This window comes from Symphodus melops, assembly GCF_947650265.1.
Source record: "Symphodus melops genome assembly, chromosome: 8".
NCBI classification, from domain to species: domain Eukaryota; kingdom Metazoa; phylum Chordata; class Actinopteri; order Labriformes; family Labridae; genus Symphodus; species Symphodus melops.
This window is the reverse complement of record NC_136698.1, coordinates 16,655,744-16,673,920: the sequence shown is the minus strand read 5'-3', so window position 1 is coordinate 16,673,920 and position 18,177 is coordinate 16,655,744. Positions and strand designations below refer to the sequence as shown.

The 18,177-nt window shown below is 38.5% G+C and overlaps 3 protein-coding genes across 7 annotated transcripts; 1 reads left to right on the top strand and 2 right to left on the bottom strand.

Annotated features, from left to right (window-relative positions):
- Window positions 1-13: 13 nt before the first annotated feature.
- LOC306828029 (torsin-1A-interacting protein 2-like) lies at window positions 14-3,987 on the bottom strand. 4 transcript variants are annotated; one of them, XM_079350207.1, is made up of 9 exons: window positions 3,861-3,987; window positions 3,157-3,232; window positions 2,996-3,076; window positions 2,814-2,894; window positions 2,445-2,630; window positions 1,959-2,102; window positions 1,738-1,801; window positions 1,559-1,707; window positions 14-1,431 (listed from the first exon to the last, which is right to left on the bottom strand). In XM_079350207.1, the coding sequence occupies exons 2-9, from the start codon at window positions 3,179-3,181 to the stop codon at window positions 671-673; spliced, it is 1,491 nt and encodes a 496-aa protein (XP_079206333.1). In that variant the 5' UTR covers window positions 3,182-3,232; window positions 3,861-3,987; the 3' UTR covers window positions 14-670. The 4 variants fall into 4 exon arrangements, with proteins under 4 accessions (XP_079206333.1, XP_079206334.1, XP_079206335.1 ...); XM_079350208.1 differs by having other exon boundaries at window positions 1,747-1,801; XM_079350209.1 differs by having other exon boundaries at window positions 1,753-1,801.
- Window positions 3,988-4,022: 35 nt separating this feature from the next.
- On the top strand, window positions 4,023-8,016 carry LOC306828028 (uncharacterized protein). The gene is made up of 8 exons (XM_079350205.1): window positions 4,023-4,208; window positions 4,387-4,497; window positions 4,641-4,799; window positions 5,118-5,222; window positions 5,305-5,451; window positions 5,561-5,680; window positions 5,764-5,817; window positions 6,139-8,016. Exons 1-8 carry the CDS (start codon window positions 4,151-4,153, stop codon window positions 6,921-6,923), a joined length of 1,539 nt encoding a protein of 512 aa, XP_079206331.1. The 5' UTR covers window positions 4,023-4,150; the 3' UTR covers window positions 6,924-8,016.
- A 3,403-nt stretch (window positions 8,017-11,419) lies between these two features.
- On the bottom strand, window positions 11,420-16,955 carry LOC306828167 (uncharacterized protein). Of its 2 annotated transcripts, none has more exons than XM_079350444.1 (13): window positions 16,764-16,955; window positions 16,197-16,377; window positions 15,927-16,063; window positions 15,335-15,432; window positions 14,975-15,218; window positions 14,796-14,846; window positions 14,633-14,695; window positions 13,971-14,054; window positions 13,750-13,841; window positions 13,602-13,660; window positions 13,347-13,481; window positions 13,212-13,255; window positions 11,420-13,093 (listed from the first exon to the last, which is right to left on the bottom strand). In XM_079350444.1, the coding sequence occupies exons 2-13, from the start codon at window positions 16,375-16,377 to the stop codon at window positions 12,986-12,988; spliced, it is 1,296 nt and encodes a 431-aa protein (XP_079206570.1). In that variant the 5' UTR covers window positions 16,764-16,955; the 3' UTR covers window positions 11,420-12,985. The 2 variants fall into 2 exon arrangements, with proteins under 2 accessions (XP_079206570.1, XP_079206571.1); XM_079350445.1 differs by having other exon boundaries at window positions 11,420-13,090.
- Window positions 16,956-18,177: the final 1,222 nt, after the last annotated feature.

The window sequence follows — 18,177 nt, the reverse complement described above, 5'->3', positions numbered from 1 at the left end:
CAAACAATTGGATATCTGTACTTTATTTGTAAATTAAGGCACATTACATCTATTCAAATATTTACATTAAACGTGTTTCTGTAGTAAGATGCATGAATGTGTGTACAAAAAATGAAGTCGGAAGTTCTTAAAAGGCACGTGGTGCCATCGATGCTCAAAACATTGCAGAACATGTCATAAAAAAATTATAATAAACCCTGTGCTGTGATACCACCAAGAGAATAATATTCCTTTTATTTATTTTTGACCATCATCCATAGGAGAACAGTCAAGCTTTACATTAAATAAGTCTAAGAATTAACACAACTTGCAGAAATAGATAAAAAGAGCACACGTTCTGGTAAATCCCCCCAAAATTCCAGTTAATCATTTTGCAATTTGTCTTAATTTATGTGATCATGTACTTAAGGGATTAAGCACCATATCCGTTTTTCCACATAAATGCCCACAGAGATGGAAATAGATGCAAACACCTCTTGATATAATGCTAATAATCCAGAGTGTTATTGATGCTTGATTGATTCATTTGCAGTGAGTTTTCCTTTACGTCATGTTAGAAACTTTTGGGTCTTTAATGGATTGATTTAAGTCACAGTGAGAAATGAGGGGCAGAAAAGTTTAGTGCTTTGTCTTTCAGTTATTGTAATCAGAGTGTGATGGTCCATGTCCTTCAGCACCCGACACGCTCTATCCTGTCCTCCGCTGACACAGGCAAGATGAGGTGAGAAATACGGCTCCACAGGCCACCGTACTTGTCCAGGTCCATCCTGTCATAAGATACAGGATGGCTATCAGAGAGGAATTTCTTCTGAAGGTGGTCGTCCACCATCTCCTCCACAGCACTCAAACGACTTTTTGCAGGAATCTCTTCTTCCTCCCCAAGCAGCACTGTGAAGATCAGAAAAGTCTTCTTGTAGGCGGCGTTCTCGTGGTCGCAGTAGCGGTAAAAAATAAGGGTGGAGCCAGGAGGCAGCTCCTCGAAGCGGTGAATGACAGCAACAGGTTTGTCTCCTTCAAACGCTCGTTGCAAGTTTCGGTCGATGTCCAGTTTGACCTGATCGCTGTCTTGGCTGGCTTTGCTGGCTCCATCAATTTGGAGGACGGAGGCGTTGAGAGCAGAAGAGAAGGCGGAGGCGAGCCCTTGAGCAAGGCAGTGCAGCGTCCGCTCAGCTCGGAGACCTGCTGTTAGGATCAGGCTGACCGGCTCTGTGGGCTGGGCTGTCTGGAGGTGCCTCAGCAGGTGGATTCTGCTCCTTTTCCAGAGATCAGCCCGCTGGTTAGGGAACTGAGACTTCACTTTTTCCATATGCCTGAGGAAGATATCTATTTGCTGCTCATCCTTTTTCTGAGGTGGAGACTCCGGATTGAAGAGACCTTGCAGCACAATTGCCAGAACCACAACACCCACTACTATCAGATATCTTCTGTTTCCTGTGGACAGAAAAAACACATATTCTCTTAACTGTCTGGTTACTATTAACCCTGATGGCATAAAGCAGCAATAAAAGAACAATAAAGGGGGGGTTGGGGGATTTTAGGGGGGGGGGGGCGAAATTACCTCCAAGAGCAGGTTCAGTCATCTCCAGAGAAGTAGGACCAATGTTTTCAACATGTCTCTGTTCATCAATATCTTCTTCAACTGAGATTTTTGGCTGCAATTCTATATTCTGGGTGGTTGTGTTCTCCTGTGAATCCTTCATTTCTTCTCCTTCTTCTTCTTCTTCTTCTTCTTCTTCTTCTTCTTCTTCTTCTTCTTCTTCTTCTTCAGGCACTAAAACCTTCTCAGGGCTGATTCTAACATCTGACCAAGAGGATTAAAAAAAAAAATCAGTTTAGCACACTACATTCAACAAACATGTTACTCCCAGACGCTTTGAATTATAAAAAAAAAAAAAAACAACAACAACAGATAAAAGGAAAATAATTAGTCAAATGAAATCCTGAGAATCTCGACTCACCTCCCTCTGCGTCAGTAATTGTGTTGTTTACGTCCAGGGATTCTTCACTTCCTCTGGCTTTGGGTCCGTCTACTTGGTCATCCTTTATGTCTCCCCATGGAGCTGCTGTTTCATGTGCTGTCTTTTCCTCGGCATGGTGTTTCTCTGTGAAATGAGAATGATTTAACGGCATCTACATAGAGCTACATTTAAAGAGTTATACTTCCATAAGGATATAAAAAGCTCCAGTGCTGTGAGGGGTTGCCTTGCCTTAACCTAGCTGCAAGTTAGAACTGCAACTGAGATATCAACACAATAAATGTGTCTCTTTAGCTGTAAGGATCCAAATAGATCCTCTTTAGATATCCGGTTTCTTGTTATTTTATCTTTTTCTCCCCAGTATCGTTATCGACCCTTAAAATCCCATATCAGTCAGGCAATAACATACAGCATATTAAAACAGTGAATAATATATCATATTTATTATATTTGAACAAAAACACTTACTGGAAATGTCCTTTACTTTAATGGCCAGCTGCTCATCTTCTGGTGTCTCTCTGTTGCGATCACCATGACTCTCATCATCGGCCTGTGTTGAGACGCTGCTCTCCTCTACAGTCAGCATGCTGTAATTATGTGCAGAGACGGATCCTTCAGTGAGGGAGGCCGGTTTCTCCTCAGCTGGATCACAGTCTGTATGAATAAAGAGAAGGTAGTTTTACTGTCAGATTGAATAAGTCATTTCTGATGTTCTGGTTGAAAATAATTCCCCTGTAGATTTAACATGACCATGATGTTTGTATAGGAAAGACAATTTGATGGAAAAGAAAAGCTGACATGAAGGAAAGGAACGCTGATATAATAAGATTTACTCACTTTCATCAACGTCAGCCCGCTGTGTGCTTTCACCGCTCCTGTTTTCTGTCTCGCTGGTCGTGCATGCAGATGATGCTGAATCTTGTTAGGTGAGACAAAAAACATATTGGATTAGTAAACTAGATGCTGAAATTAGATGGAAAACAACTTATTCATTGACGACTATGCCTTGTATGTTTTACCTTCTGGTTGTTGTAGGTTCACGTTCAGAGTCTCCTCCTGTTTATTTCCATCACTTGCTGAGACATGATCCATATTGTCATCTAAAATAAAATAAATAACAATTAAAAAACACATCATAACGTAAAGGTATGAAAGATATAAGATCTGTTTTTTAAAGTACCTGCAGTCTCCTGGTGATCTGTCATCTATTAGTTTGGAGGTTTTTCAGAGACGATCACAGATCAGATGTTTCAAAGCTGAAAATAAACAGGACTTTTCCTCAGTGCTCTGTGAAACTGTCTGAACTCCTAAAGGAGTCAATAAATATTATATAAACATTCAAGGCTTTCGATAACTTGAATTTAAAAAACATAAAGTTTAACTCAAAGTGGGAGAGTCTGTTCCCGTTTACTAAACCGAAACTAACTTACACTTAAATGTGTTGTGTACCTCTTTCAAAGACACAGGAGGACCTTTACTTCCTTTTCATTATATTTGGTATTTAACACTGAATATACATATTAACCTTGACATTAAATAATCATCTAAGGAGGATTGTCTAGGACTGCTTTCGGCAAATTAAATTCAAACACTGTTTGAAGAAACAATAGACAGATACTCGTTAGCTGCGTGTTAGCGTTTCAAGTAACCCTTTCAGAATAAAGCTAATCCACTGCAACAAATAATAATAATGTGCTTCATACAGTAAGGGGTAAATGCTATGGGTAAAGGGTTAGCTCAGTAACTGACAGGTGAACTGACAGACAAGACAGCTAACGTTATGCTAACTACTTTAGCCAAAAAGCATACATGGCTTTAAAAACTAAATTTCCGTGACTCCGTCAAAGTCTTTTCAAGTGTAGAGTAGTCATAAATGTAACTTACCAAAAGCACAGTCAAACACGTCGCTGGTATTTATGACTAACATAACCTTTCCTTATCTTGAGCTACGTGTTGTGTCGCAGCACTGACAGGTCACTAACATTCAGGCGGAACCTTCGTCAGCGCTCGTGTTTCCAGTGACATTAGTAAATGTGACTCATTTTCCGGACGGCAACTGTCATGAGTAGTTTCCCCTCAGGAAAGTCAGTTTCTCTTTTGTGAAAGAGCGCGATGTTTGTTCATGTTGTTTGATTAGTGTATTTTAGCAGCAGTCGAGTCGTAGCAGATCATAGATGGATTCAAAGGTTACTGAAGGTCAACCTTTAAGGCGATCAACGAGGCGATCATCAGGTAACGTTTATGTTTATGATCAAGCTCAGCTAGCTGTACACCCACAGCTAGCTCCCTTGTCTTTAACTTTTACAACAAACCCCTGTAAATACTTTTCCATGGCTAGCCTTTACAGCACGTTTTTTTTTTGTTTTTGATTGAGTTCATTCATAAATATTTTGTGCACTTTTTCTTGTAGTCTTTGCTGAACCGACCCCCAGAGGTCCCCTTAAGAGGACCAAGAAAAAGTCTGAAAAAGTTCCAGCTGTCAATGGGTCCAAAGATGTTGACGATGGTCCAGAGGATGGAGGTTAGATGCATCCATTTTAAAATATTTGACGAATGAAAACGAAAGTAACCCCCCCCCCCCCCCCCCCAGTCTGTTTTGGGGATGTGCTGCTTTAAAACAAAGACCGGCCCATTCATGTTTTTTTTTTGTTTTTTTTCCTGCAGAGTCCCCAAACAAAAAGATCCGGCTGGAGACTGAAGGAGAAGAAGGTGGTGATGGTGATGAGGTTGAAATGGAGGTCCAGAATTCAGCTGAGGATCTGAAGAAAAATAAAGATCAGGATGTTAGGCAGGACTCATTTCTTCAAATGAAATCATACCAAGGTTTGGCAATTAGAAATGTACAATGTGCATTCACTTATATTATTTTTATTGAATCAAAACATAATTACGTATACTCTACCCAAAAGACAAATATTCACATTCCTTATCTTATGCAACATAGTCCACTAATAAATGTGCATAATGGATAATTGTGTAAAACACTCAGTGTCACAGTCTCACACTCATCTGTCCAAGTGTTTTTTCATCTCATGCATGGAGATTCTCCTAAACAACATTAGCAGCCTTGTTTTTGCAGGAGTACTCTTGTTTTATTTTTATTAATTTGTTTTACAGTGTTTTTTCTTCTAAATCTTTCAGGCGCACAGGGAGATGTGAATTTCCTCCCTCGAGTAGATCTTGGAGAACGCTGTCGGCCCGGTCATGCTCCTATAGTAAATGCAGAGTCGACAAATATAAAGATAGGTATGTAAAAACATTTGCATCATTCTGCATGGGAGTGGGGGGGAATAAAACTGTCATCTCATCTTTTCCTATTTGTTTTCAGTAAAACCATCGTCTAAAGGACCTGTAGCCCCCGCTAAATCTGCTTTGCAGATCCAGCGTCCGGTGCAGAGACAGGATGTGTCCACCACCAAGATCACCAGCATGGCCGAGTACAAAAGGAAGATGGAGGCCAAAGGCAGGAGCTCTGGTATTGTGTACTTTTTTTTCCAGATGTATTTATTAAACAAAGTTGCATTTAGGTTAGTACATTGATTTCACATCTCAAAATGTATTAATATGATCTGCCTATTCTTTAGGTACACCATCAGTTAACCATCATGTAAGTGGTTATCCAGCCTCTACGGAAGCGCTTATAAAGCGAAGGCATGTGAACAACTTACCGGACCCAAAAGATGCTGCACAGCGAAAAAAACAAGGTAAAAGCTTCATCCAATTATTCAAATTTTAAGCAACATGTAATGTGAGAGAACATTTTTTTGAATGAGTATTTCTCTACCAGATGGAAAGAAGAAAGCTGCTGTTATCAAAAAAAGTTCTGGTCAGACATCCAGAGGTAAGGTCATTCCAGATGTTTGTTCATCACCTGTTGTTCATGCCCAACAGACCTGCGGTGTTGCTTAATATGTAAATGATGTAATGTGAAACTTGTGTTTAGATTTTGTATTACTATGTGATGTTTTAATTGTGTCCATTGATTATACATGGACCCTTCAAAGAAAAAAGTTAAATGAAAATAAGCCTTTTTTTTAAATTGAAGTGTGTGTATATATATATATATATATATATATATATATATATATATATATATAATTAATATTTTCAGATAGGTTTTAAACTAATTAACCTACCTCCATTTGCCTTTTCTTTCTTTTAGGATTCATGTGGTATTTATGGCGTTTGGTTCTCCTGGTGCTGCTCAGTTCTGCTGTCTTTCTAGCATACAAGAGCCACATTGTACAGAGAAATATTGCAGGTGGGGGTGAAGCTTCATCCAGGGTTGTGAAACCAGAAATGTTTGCCGGCCAGTTGTCTCTCCTTGAGGCTCAATTTCCCAGTCAGCAAGCTGAGGTGTGGAAAAGAATCAAGATCCACCTGGAGAAGCACCTGAAATCAGACCAGCCCACAGAGCCGGTCAGCCTGATCCTGACTGCTGGGCTCCAGGCTGAGAGGTCGCTGTACTGTCTAGCTCAGGGCCTGGCCTCCTCTTACTCCTCTGCCCTCAACACTTCATACCTCCACATAGATGGAGCCAGCAAAGCCAGCCAGGACAGTGATGAGGTCAAGCTGGACATCGATAGTCAGCTGCTCGCAGCCTTTGAAGGAGACAAACCTGTTGCTGTCATTCACCGTTTTGAGGAGCTGCCTCCAGGCTCCACCCTTATCTTTTACCGCTACTGTGATCATGAGAATGCTGCCTACAAACGAGTGTTCTTGTTGTTTACTGTGCTTCTGCCTCAAAAGGCGATAGGGGCTGATGTGAGCCTGAAGGATGTGGAGGAGATGGTGCATGACTATGTTAAAGAAAGGCTGGTTGGCTCCAGCAGCCAGATTTCCTTCAATGAGATGGACAATGACAAATTCAGTGGTCTGTGGAGTCGCATCTCCCATCTCATCTTACCTGTTGTGTCTGAGACAGTAGTAGAGCAGAAAGGATGCTGAAGAACCAATGTTGGCGCTGTGGAGAAACTTTGAAAGAGAAGTAATGTGTATACACCCTGTGTTTGATGTTATATTTCACATATAGATTTGACTGAACAGGACTGAAGTTTGCTTTTATTAATTGTGTTTTCAAAAGATAAGATTTAACTGATTCAGTTGACGTGCTTTGAAGATGTTTAGCACTGATTTCTTGCTTTGCCTTTGTGAAAGGCTTTCCATGAGGATAGAAATAACTCACGTTCCATATTAAGTATATTGTTGGATTTATTGGCTTCTTGTTGTCTGTCATAAATCAGTTTAATTAATTTGTTCCAAAGCTGTTTATCATTTCTCTTCTAAAACAGATTCCTGTTTAAATAATAGCAAAGGTAACATTGACTGCTTCTTTGGAATAAAAAAGATTATTTTTTTGAGGAACCTTTTTATTTGGGGTAAGAGTCAACTTATCTCTGGACCACTGCTGGTTTAATCTATATTTCCAATGGAGATCTGTTTCCCTTCCTTGTTTACTTCTGGAAGGTTTGCACTAAAAAAAAATGTTGACTTTTTTTCTTTTTATAACCGTCTATGAGAATGACTTTTATGATGGTGAATATTTTATATGCTTTTTTTCTTTCTGAATATGCTTCATACTTTTGAGATGTATGTTTCTTGGAATACAATATTTTTGATAGGTGTATATGTATATAATTTATATTGCAAAGGTTTATTGTTTACATCTGAAGTAACCACTGAAACGTACCGTTTTAGTTCACAAACTTCCAGGTTGACACAAAGTGAGTTGAATTTGAAACGTACATTTGTAGATGTTCTGACTAAATATTAGTCAGTGAGTTACGACGTACGTGTGCCTTAATCACTGATGTCAAGCAGAGAGGAGGTAGAATTATAAAAGCACCAAATCACTCATGAATGATTTGACAGTGTCCTGGCAAAATCAGCTCCCAAAGGATTCATGCTGATTTAAAATATTATAGAAGAGGTAAGTGTTTTTATGTGATTCCATCCATTCCTCTTATGTCTTCAATCTGAGATGAACTTTGTTTTGTTCGTGTGTACATTTTCAATAAAGATGTTTTTGATAACTACAGGAGTTAGTTGTGTAACCCACGGCTGTGATTTACTCCCAATGTGCACATTCCTTCATAAAGAGACAAATATTTTTTCCTACATTTTAATGGCACAGAAGCAGGAAGTGAAACTCCAACACACAACAGGAGTTTAATGATTTATAAAGCAGTTACTAAGAATGATTCAACTGACAATAACTACAAGGAAGCAGTAGATGGTGATTGTTGCAGTCGATGTATTTTGTCTTCATATTTGATCTAAACTTGTTTGGAATTGAAATACACACTTTTTTTGGACATGCCACATCAAATGGAAAATCAAAGCTTATCTGCTACATCTTTCGTGTTATACAAAACAAGGAAGTTGCAGCAAGTTAAATAGGTGGGCCTTGAATTTCCCTCGGGATCAATAAAGTATCTATCTATCTATCTATCTATCTATCTATCTATCTAAAGATCTGATTATTTTGCAAGTCCACAACATAATAACCCTTCTTAAGAATCAAGAATCATTAAACAACACTGTAGATTTACAGCTTCAGTACTTATTCCCATAGTCAACAACTGTGATATAGACATTACCTTTTATAAAATCAGGAGCAAACATTTACATAGGCGTATTGTGAATGAAAATTTCTGTCAGCTAAAAACACTAGCAACAAAAAACTACTCGGTTTTTATTAGAAACCTAACATTAAGGTTCTATACTGCTATATTGAATGCATGCTGCAGTGAGAACACATTCAGACTCACCAGACCTTGATGATCCACCATACAAGCAGGTGGATTTTAAAGCTGCTGTATTCTTCTTGTAACCTATATAATTTGAAAAGGTAAGTGAGTATAGGTAGCAGATAGTGACCATTACTATTTAATTCTCAAATTATTTACATGACATGTAATATCTCCCAGATGCTTTCTGGCTCTGTGGGCATGGCTGCAAAGTTCCCACAAGTGCACCTATGCAAAGAAAGTGAATTTAAATTTGACAAAAATTGCCAGTGAAGTTTTATTTTATTTATACATCAATGTGTGTAATGGCAATTTTCCAATTCTGAGCCTCCTTTCCAATGATTGCCATTAACAGGCAGGCAGGGATGAAGTTTTACACGGATGCAATCATGATAATCCAGTCGTAACTGTTGTTGACTTGATGGTTTATTGTAGTGATTTGATGAATAAAAAATGAGAACAAAACATACTGTTTCCAGTGGTTTTTCTGAGTGCTGGTCGTAACATGAGTGCTGGTCTGCTGAGAACTGTTTTTTGCTCCACCTACCTGTTCCCTCCCCTTCCTGTCACCTATGCTTATATACAATACAATAAATTGTGGACCTTGTTTTGCATTTGTGGATCTTCGTACACCCATTTGTAGATCTTGGGGCATTTGTAAATCGCCTTCTGTTAGTGTGTGAATTATTGACACTAAACTAACTCCATAAGATATCTTTTAATCTTTCACGGGGCAAATGCCTCCTTTTCCACTTCTCATCCACAATACAGACTTGGGAGCCACTATCCCACAATGCTCTGGTTTTTGTAGCCTTGTATGTAACAGTCAATCATGCACTGTTTACCGACAAGATCGAGATGGGGGTGATTCCTTTCTTTCTTTGTCTGTCTGGCATTTGTTGTTACTTGAAAGTCTAGGTTAATTGGTTGTTGAAGGTACTGATGACATTGCTTTTTGTGTATTGGCCAATGTTCAACTTGGCAGACTTTTGAACAGTACCTGACTGTTTTACATGATGAACACCTTCTTAGTCTTTTGTCTCAGGCAGAGAGACCACATTGGGAGCAACGCTGTTGGGACTTTACACTGTTGCTGGTTACTCCTTGTCCCGTGGGGGTAACCATCCTTCGTTTAAAGGACCATCTTGGTTTTGTCTGTTTGCTCTCACCTTGCATCCTGCGAAGAAATGTTCACCACTGCCACATCTGTAGCAATGGGTGCTGTACTCACTTTCGTTTCGCTGGCAGCCACCAACACATTTTCTCTGGCGTGCACGACTTGGTACAGGGTAATGTTGCTGTGGTGCAAACCTCTGTTGATATTGGGCTGTTTCTCTTCGTTGCCTAGGCCCTGGGGGAGGCTAGATACCTTGTGGTGGATATTGGAACTGAAGAGGGTTAATACACTCCTGTGAAACTACCTGGTTTGTCTGTGCTGGGCTTGGCTGTCGCATTGACTTGAGCAAGCGATGTTGAGTTTTTCGAGAAGCAGCTCATCACTCGTTGCTGTTTATTGCAGGTATGGTCTAGAGGTCACTCCTAATGCTGTCGTTTCTCAGGCCTGTTAGAACAGTATGGAGAAACATGCTCTGTACAAGTACAGGATCATATTCCAGTCCGGATTCTGCTTCTTGGGATGCAAACAGTATTTTCTGCCTCTTACTCTCTTCCCACAAGGTAGCTGCGTAGTTGTAAACCTGGTGCAAAGTATAACTGCATCAACTATTTCTATTTCAGCAAATCCTTTACTGATGCCTTGCTCAATTTGGTGTGCTAGACTAGAAAAGGTAAGTTTATCCTTTTGACCTGGCTCACCTATCTGGCCTGATATTTTGAACTCCCTACTCCACTGCAATGAAAGACACGGTTGGACGGTTTGCTGTGTAACTACCTGACCTTCTTTAGCATTGTTACTGTCCTCACTCACTGACTTTTGTGTCCTACTGCTATGGTTTGCTTTCTCTTTGAGTGATGAAACTGATGCTAATTACTGTGTCTCTATCTCTTTTTGCAACCGCTCTTCTTCTAAAAGCTGAACAAGCTGCTCCTACACTGAATCTGTCTGGGTTTGGATTCATTTTCAGATGCGCTTTTTTTAACAGCCTGTTGCAACTCGACTATTTTGTCTTTCAAAGTCAGTAGCTCCGCCATACCTTGATCCTCAAGCTCCTTTAACTCTTCTCGCTCTATCTGCTTTGTAACGTGTACAATAAGAGATGAACGACTGTAGCCTAATACTTTTTCAAGTTGTAAGCCATTAATGTATAGGAATCACAAACTCCAATTAAATCCTCTCTTGTTAATGTGTACAGTGCACCACCAACTTTCAGTTTCAAGTCCTTTAACTTTGACGTATCCATTTTATTTTTATGGCCGTGGGACAGAATCATGGTGAGGTAGAACCTTTACTTTGTAGAATTGACAATGCAGCTTTCCTGGCACCAGCAGTTGACCTCAGATGGGATGCAAGTCTCTCTATGCAGCTGTTGTACCACCACAACCTCGGCCGTGAATGGGTAGGGCTGGATGATGATCTATCCGGGAAATCTATCTGGGACACTTATCACACTTGTGAATCCAATTGCCTGTGGTTTCATGTTGTTACAGCAGTAAGTGAAATTGTACAACACAGCAGGAGTTTAATTTTGATTTATAAAGCTTTTATAAAGACTGACTTGACTCTGAAGTGTGAGAGAGACGTGTCATCCAAAAATAGGAAAATTGCAAGTTCTCTAAAGAAATACAAACATAATGTAATATTATTTAGTAAACCTTTGAGACATAAATCACAGAGAGAAAACATCGGACATAGTTCCATCTTGATTGTTACCTTGACTGATCTTAAATAGAGACAACACTCATACAGTTCCAATACATCAAAAACATTTAAAATAATCTCTGCAGAAAAGTAACAGACCCACATAGATTAGATCCTCTAGACCCACATAGAGCCCACTAGATTGAAATCAAAATTCCTTGAAAGAGGGCAATAAGTATTTGGAAGCAGTAGGTGGTGACTGTTACAGTCAAAACTGAAGCATGTAAAGTATTTCTTGGTCTTGTTTTGACATGCAGCATTACATGGGAAATAGACAATCTGCTTTAACATGTTTCTGTTGTTGTACAAAATAAGGAAGTAGCAGTACGTTAGCTGGTGACTCAACATTATGCTTCTGTATCTTGAAGGAAATCTGATGAATGTGTGACTCAACGTCTTCACAGTTCCCAAGAACACTCTCTTAAGAATCGTACAGTGTTTCAAACACATTTGATGATTCATAGCAACAAGATTGGTTTGAAGGCACGAAAAAACAGTTTCTGTTAATTTGCCCGTTTAATTACATCTGATAGTCTAGTGGATACAACTAGAAGCTCATAATTATGAAAAGCAGACTGACACAGACTTTCTGACCAATAAATGTGCTGTAGCATCATCTAATCTACTAACCACCGACATTTTTGTTTTAATATTTGGCACCGTTTTTTCCTACATTCATGTTGATGAATGCAATACTTCAACTATAAGATGTTTAACAAGAGAAGCCCATTCCTCAAAGCTACTCCCTAAAGCTTGAAACATGTGTTCTTGTTGGAGCATGTTGGATAAACAGAGATATGGCACCTGACCAAATGTGACTTCAACAAATATTCAAAGTTCTTCTTTCTTAAGGTTTTGATCTGATTGACTGTGATCGTACCATCCTGAACAAACTTCTTCAGAAAACATAATTTCTAGAGAAAAAGGAATACCAAGGCCGTATAAATGAGCAATTGCTTTGTCTTGTTATTTACATGATAAACACACTTCTTAATAATCTACATAAAAAGCCACTTAAAGCTGAATGCATTAAAAAAGACAAAATATTGATTGATTGAAAGTGCACATGTTAAGATACCATTTTATCCTTTCTATAAACAGCAACATACATCGGCTGAAGTATCTGCTGATGCTCTCTGATACCAGTGTGATCAAAAAATAAATAACATTTTTTTGTGGGAAAGAAAAACCCACAGTTGATAACATTTTGTTCATTTTAAATAATATTACAATCTCGGCTTGCGTTGTCTTGTTGTGGTCGCAATCGTCACATAGTTCTTACAAGTGGATATTTTTTTGGAGTGCTAAAAAATTGTGGTATCAGACTGGTGCATGGACTGGTATTCTTGCATATACCCAATGCTGCATTTAAAGCCTGTTTGTAGGCAAGTAACAATTTGAATTTAAAGGCAAACCAGCTTATCTTTATATACAGTACACGCCTACTTCTTTGGGTGCTGCAGTATCCTGACAATGATAGCTATAGCTAAAGCAATGGATACAATGATGAAGACTGTAGATACAATCACTCCAGCTTTGTGCGGCATCTTCTGAAATACAGAGTGGTTTTGATGAATAACAGACAAATTTGCAATGTATTATATGGTCTATAATGGTGTGATATGTAGTTGTCATGAAGTTACCTAAACATACTGTCATAATTCTCACCTCTCTCTTTTGTTGACTGTGTTGCATTCTGTTTTTTGAACTCCCTATGAGACAAAAAGTCACATTATTATTTGGTTCTGCTTATGATGACATACTACATCTACTTGAGACACACCTGTGAAATAACTCATTTACCTTTCTTTCTGCACTGCAGAATGGTGATGACGAAGACCCAAAAAATAAACAGGAAAATCCATACTGTGTAAGCAATCAGCAGTGGCTCAGGATGCTTCATGTCCATCTCCGAATAACAGACATAGATAAAAGCAACTGTATAATAAGAAATGTTAAACAGATCAACAAACAGGTAATGTGTCCACTGGCAATCTGTCTGTTAAGTGTAAATTAAGTTTAGCACTGTATGGATGAAAATCAAATTAATCTCCTTACTTGTAAAAATCAGGTGGATGACAGAACACACTGAGGCAGCAGAGTTACAGATGTACTTTCTTGAACAGAACAAAAGAGAAATAAAAACGGCAGTGCACAAGTGTTGATGTGTGATGTTCAGGTTAAATGATTCCTAAATTCAACTTACAGCTCATGATTCGGTCCGTTTGGCAGAAAAATGAGTACTATCTCCAAGACGTTTAAAATGATCACTACGGACAACAGGGCAATGAGAGTGACCTAAACGCACACACACACGCACACGCACACACACACAGTAGAAGGTTGAAAAACATTTAATAACTTCAGAACTATCCAGTTTTCAGCCAACAAATAACTAAATGTTGTCCAATAGTTCTTCTTACTTACTTGTGAGGACGCACACACAATTAACAAGACCATTGAGGCTATTTCCATCGCCAAACAAAGCATACAGAAGATTATCTTTGACATCTACAATAAAATAAAAAGAAGAGTCAGTTATCTTTAAACATCTCAAGACATTGTATTTATCTTTGGCAGATGTTTTAAAAAAGGTCATGTGAACAGAGGATTGTAGTCCACATAAATTATTTCTATCTTGTGTGGATTTAAATGCTGGTTCCTAAATACTTTCATATGCGCAAAAGAGTCATACACTAATGTAAAAAAAAAAAAAAAAAAAAAAAAAAAATATATATATATATATATATATATAAGTATATATATATATATATATATAAGTATATATATAAGTATATACTTATATATATAAGTCTGCCACTCACAAGAGCAAATCTACCGACAACACAATTTCACCTGCTAAATTAGAAATAACCCTTTTTTTTAGGAACTATTGATTCTTGTTTTTTTATCTTCAAAATCAATATGGTCTCACTTCTAAAATTCTCTCAGTGAACAGAAGTTCTCTTTTTAGTGACGGGGTTCTCCAGTTTACAACAAGACTCAATTGACTGACCACACATGAGGAATTCACAGGAAAGTAAATGATGGACGAGAAGCGCGACAGTACAACTTTACTGTTGCCTTACCCTGTTTAGATGACGACATGAGATGCTTTTGTTGACAGTGGTTGTGATCGTATTTGCCATAGCCTGATGAGAGGACAGAGGAAGACAGAAAGTAACCTTGCTGTCTAACTCTTTCACCATGCATTTGGTTACGGCATCGACAAGGTAAGTGTGTAAATCATACCATTTTCATGACCACCAAAACACTAACGATTACCATGAGCACTATGACGATCTGAAGAGAAATCAAGAGAGACAATGAGGAGTTAATTAAATGAAAGAGTTCAATATTATATATTCATACACACATGGATCTGCAAAATCTTAAAACAAAAACAAATCCACCATTGTGTCCCATCTTACATTATAACATCGAGGTGGAGATGGTGGTGGAGTCGTCGTCATAGCATTTGTTGTAGTACTTATAGTCGTAGCAATTTTATTTGGTATTGACGAGGGTGTCAGAGGTGGAGTTGGTGGTGGAGTCGTCGTCATAGCAGTTGTTGTAGTACTTATAGTAGTAGCAGTTGTAGTTAGTATTGACGGGGGTATCAGAGGTGTAGCAACATTCACCCAGAATGTGACAAAAGACTGAACAAATGTGGCTCTGAAACATAAAACACACACATACACATGCTGAAATGAACAATTAAGCTTTGAAAGTGACCAAACCAGCCAGGTTAATTTCTTCTCTTTTTAAGAATAGTCACTGTGTACAAATACCTGAAACTGATGTTGTTGCTCAGTCTTGTTACAGGTGCCGTCCATTGAACTTTGAATGACGCCTTATCCTGATTGTTTCTGTGACTGACAGCTGAGGCCTGAGGAGAGAAACAGAAATCAATGACTCATCACTTTCTCAGAAAATTTTAAGAAATTTGAACTGGATATCAAATACAACATTTTTGAGGAAATTTGTGTTTGTGTTGATTTTGGGGGCCACTGTAGACAAAGTAGTATTTCTTGTTGCTAATGTTGTCCTACACATTTTTAAGTATCGTTTTACTGATAAATAATCTCATTCTGATTTCTAAAACAGTCAAATATATCACTCATTGTGAATCTTGGAAAAAGGAATAAAAATACAAGCATGCTGTTAATCACTTAGTACGACACCTTACCCCCAGCAGCAGTTTCAGAGATGAATAATATCTGTTAGAAATAGTCCATGTTCATGCTGATATTTATTTTTATTTTACTTTGGTATGTCATGAAGACACATCAGTGTTTATTTCATAACCGCCACTCTATTTACAATAAATGCAGAATGGATGAAGTTTAACTTGAACAATAACGTAATGAGAGGGTTACTTACTTTTACACCATTGCAATCTAGGAGTCGAGTCACTTTCGGATCAATTGGAGTAAAGTATCCAACAGAAGGGCCTCCTTCTTCTCGAGCCTCCAACATCAATCCTCTAAACACATTGGAGTTGTTGCCCTGGAGAAAAACTAGAGAATAGTTTGAAGATCAAACAGGGTGAAGGTGGAGGGACAGAAAATTAGGTGAGGTATGAATGTCTCTTGCAACTAGACAATGACCGCTGCACATTGACTGTGATACAAAATCCAGTAGTCTCTATACCTATGAAAGACCCTTCTTCGTTGCCCTCTTGGTAAGAAATATAAAAAGGGGGGGTCCCTTCATCAGGCTTGAAGGAAGAATGCTGAGGTACCATCGATCCACATGCCACAAGGACGCCTCCACTTGCAAAACCATGAACATTCATGATGATGTTAAGGCCAGTGAAAATCCACAACCACATCTGTAAAAAGGTAGTAAAAGATGTCAGTAATATTCAGCTGAGGCACTGTGTCTGTTTAATTTCTTACTATACAAGCTTTTTGCACATTGGCTTTAAATGACAAGGTGATTGAGTTGATTAAACAGTGCACAACGACAACAACAGAGCTACAATCCCAGTATAGGTTTTAACTTTATAGTGATTATATGAATATGCAGTTTCCTGGAGAATATAACCGATCAGTGCCCCTTGACAATTTTATGACAATATGAAATTAAATGGGTGAATTTCTCATGGAGAATATGAATCATTTATTTACATTTGTTGAATTAAAAGTCCTAGTGTCCAATAATTAAGCATAACGAGAACTTAATATGCAAAATTATAAAGAAATGTTTTTCTCTTACCTTCAAATCCAGAAGCCTATAATATGAAGTTAAATACCAGGAAGAGCAACAGTGAATATGATGCACTGTATGTTTAGAGTTAAGTGAAAACACAGCAAAATTGTTTAAGTCATTTGAAGAAACTGAAAAACGTTTCAGAAAGGGAACTTTGTTCGTGGACTTCGAAGATTGTTGTTGTTGTTTCTGACGGAGTTCTGCCTAATTTCAGTGAATGTGGAAAACGAAAAGCTTTGTTCTGAGAGGTCGTAAACCTGTCAGTTACTCCGAGTGCCAATGAAAGTTATCCATGCAGGATGTCCTGTTTGTGATTGGTTGAGAGCTTGAGGAGGAAGAGGTTTTGTGTGTGTGTGTGTGTGCGTGTGTGTGTGTGTGTGTGTGTGTGTGTGTGTGTGTGTGTGTGTGTGTAGGTGTGTGCGTGTGTGTGTGAGTTTTCAAGATAAATACCAATGTCAGCTCGATAAGGTGTGGTCTTTTGGCAGAATGTCACTGTAAATTTCCAAAGTAAAACAAGGAATGACAATGAACAATAACAAGTATTTTGTTCTTAGTTCAGTTGTGTGAGTGGGAGGGCTTTGAGCATTTTCTGTTTGTTAAACCATTGTACTTCCTTGTCTAGTCTGCTGGGTTTTTGCACTGCTCTGAGTAACAATCTGATCTGTTACAACACTTTACCTTAGTCATCTGGGTTTTTTGCCTCTGGGTAGACTACTTCCCATTTCTCACGTTTGTCCTCGCTCATGTTGCCAGTTGTTCTCAAGAATCTCCTCCTGCCAGCAATCTCCTTTGTGAGTGTTTTCAGGCCGACGTCCTGCCCCCACTTGGATGTGTTTACTCATAGTTTCTTGTTAACCTGTGTACTGACCTGGACTGTTAATTAAAAGCTCTGCCATTTTTTTCTCTTCTTTTTTTAAGTCTGCTATTGTCAGGGCAATTATATTCTACTGGTTGTGACCATGTTTTTCTAACTACAAGTTGGTGACTGTATGACATCAGAATTAGACGCTCCAAGATGGTTTCATCACTAATGTTGTCAACATGTACAGTCTATGTTTGCAAGAATGCTTCTGTATAGCCTAATGAAGGCATAGCTCAATCTGACAACAGCTGCGTCCAAAAAGGTGTACAGACATTGTCCTATGCTTTTACAGGCCCTCTGTGACTTTCAGTTAAATTTAGTCATATTTATGAAAATGTTGGTGAGAGAAAAGAAAATACAGGAGATGCTACTGTTGTTTTTTGTAGCTGAAACACAGTTAAACAGTAACATAGTTTCCATAAGTCAAATCAAACACTAATATGATGTTTAATGATATTTTATGGCGAAATACTTACCTCCTGCACAATGGGAGATGTGTTGTCTGAAGGGACACCTTCTGTTCACTCAAAAGAGAGCTTAGAAAGGACCATAGATATA